Source organism: Amblyomma mixtum, chromosome 1 (genome assembly GCF_055824585.1).
Source record: "Amblyomma mixtum isolate Tamu chromosome 1, ASM5582458v1, whole genome shotgun sequence".
Classification (NCBI taxonomy): Eukaryota; Metazoa; Arthropoda; class Arachnida; order Ixodida; family Ixodidae; genus Amblyomma; species Amblyomma mixtum.
This window is the reverse complement of record NC_143012.1, coordinates 307,076,089-307,076,939: the sequence shown is the minus strand read 5'-3', so window position 1 is coordinate 307,076,939 and position 851 is coordinate 307,076,089. Positions and strand designations below refer to the sequence as shown.

The 851-nt window shown below is 51.0% G+C and overlaps 1 protein-coding gene across 1 annotated transcript in view; it reads right to left on the bottom strand.

The window, feature by feature from the left end:
• Positions 1-10: 10 nt before the first annotated feature.
• The window catches only part of LOC149372329 (uncharacterized), a 143,591-nt gene continuing 142,750 nt past the window's right edge, over positions 11-851 (bottom strand). Inside the window, exon 3 of the mRNA XM_089566800.1 lies at positions 11-103. Coding sequence (XP_089422926.1) covers positions 34-103 — 70 coding nt within the window. The 3' untranslated portion in view covers positions 11-33. The remainder of the gene's footprint in view (positions 104-851) is intronic.

Sequence of the window (851 nt, the reverse complement as noted above, 5' to 3'; positions counted from 1 at the left end):
GGGGTGCGCGGGGCGTTACACTCACTCTCTTCCTCACGGAGGAAGAGGGGAGCGCTGGCTGCGCGGCCATTTGCCGGCCGCGCTCCAACCGCGTTTCGACGACCTGAACGGAAAACAAAAGAAAACAAAGAGAAAACGGAAGCGTGCCGGCGTCGTCGCGTCGGCGTGACAAAGCCCTGCCGCGGCGCCGGGGGATGCCCGCGCCGCTTGCTCGCCGTAGCGTGCGATGGCGCCACCGTCGCTTCGCCGGTTTTTGTAGACGCCATGGTATCGCCGCGTCTTACGTGTGATGAGACAACAAACATAACCTCGCGCTGAGCTTCGATCATTGCACCGCGCGCATGATAACCGCGGTTTGGAAATATCTGGGGCGAAGGGCTTTCCTCTCTTCAAGGCTGTTGTGCGGTGGGGATATGATAGTGCCAAGATCACGCCGGGCGCAGCGCTGAGAGGTGGAGCAGGTGTTTAATCTGATGGTTTACTCAGTTATCTTTAGTATAGTACAGAGTGAGGTTCACAATGAAGCAGCGTACGAGAATCGAGAAGAGGTCGCAAGTGCACTGAACCTAGTGATGCGCCACTGCTCCAAGGTTTTTTGCAACGAGGCATTAGTTTGTATATATATATATATATATATATATATATATATATATATATATATATATATATATATATATAAAATGCAGGTGTCGCCCTCACAGGCCGATTTCACAAATAAACTGCGGTGCGTCGACACAGTTCTTAAAGGTGCGGATTCCAGATGCAAGGCTACAGTACGATTCACTTCATAACGGTGATCAAGGAGTCATTATCTTCGGCGAAGACGTTAAAAGTTTGAATTGAGTGGCAGG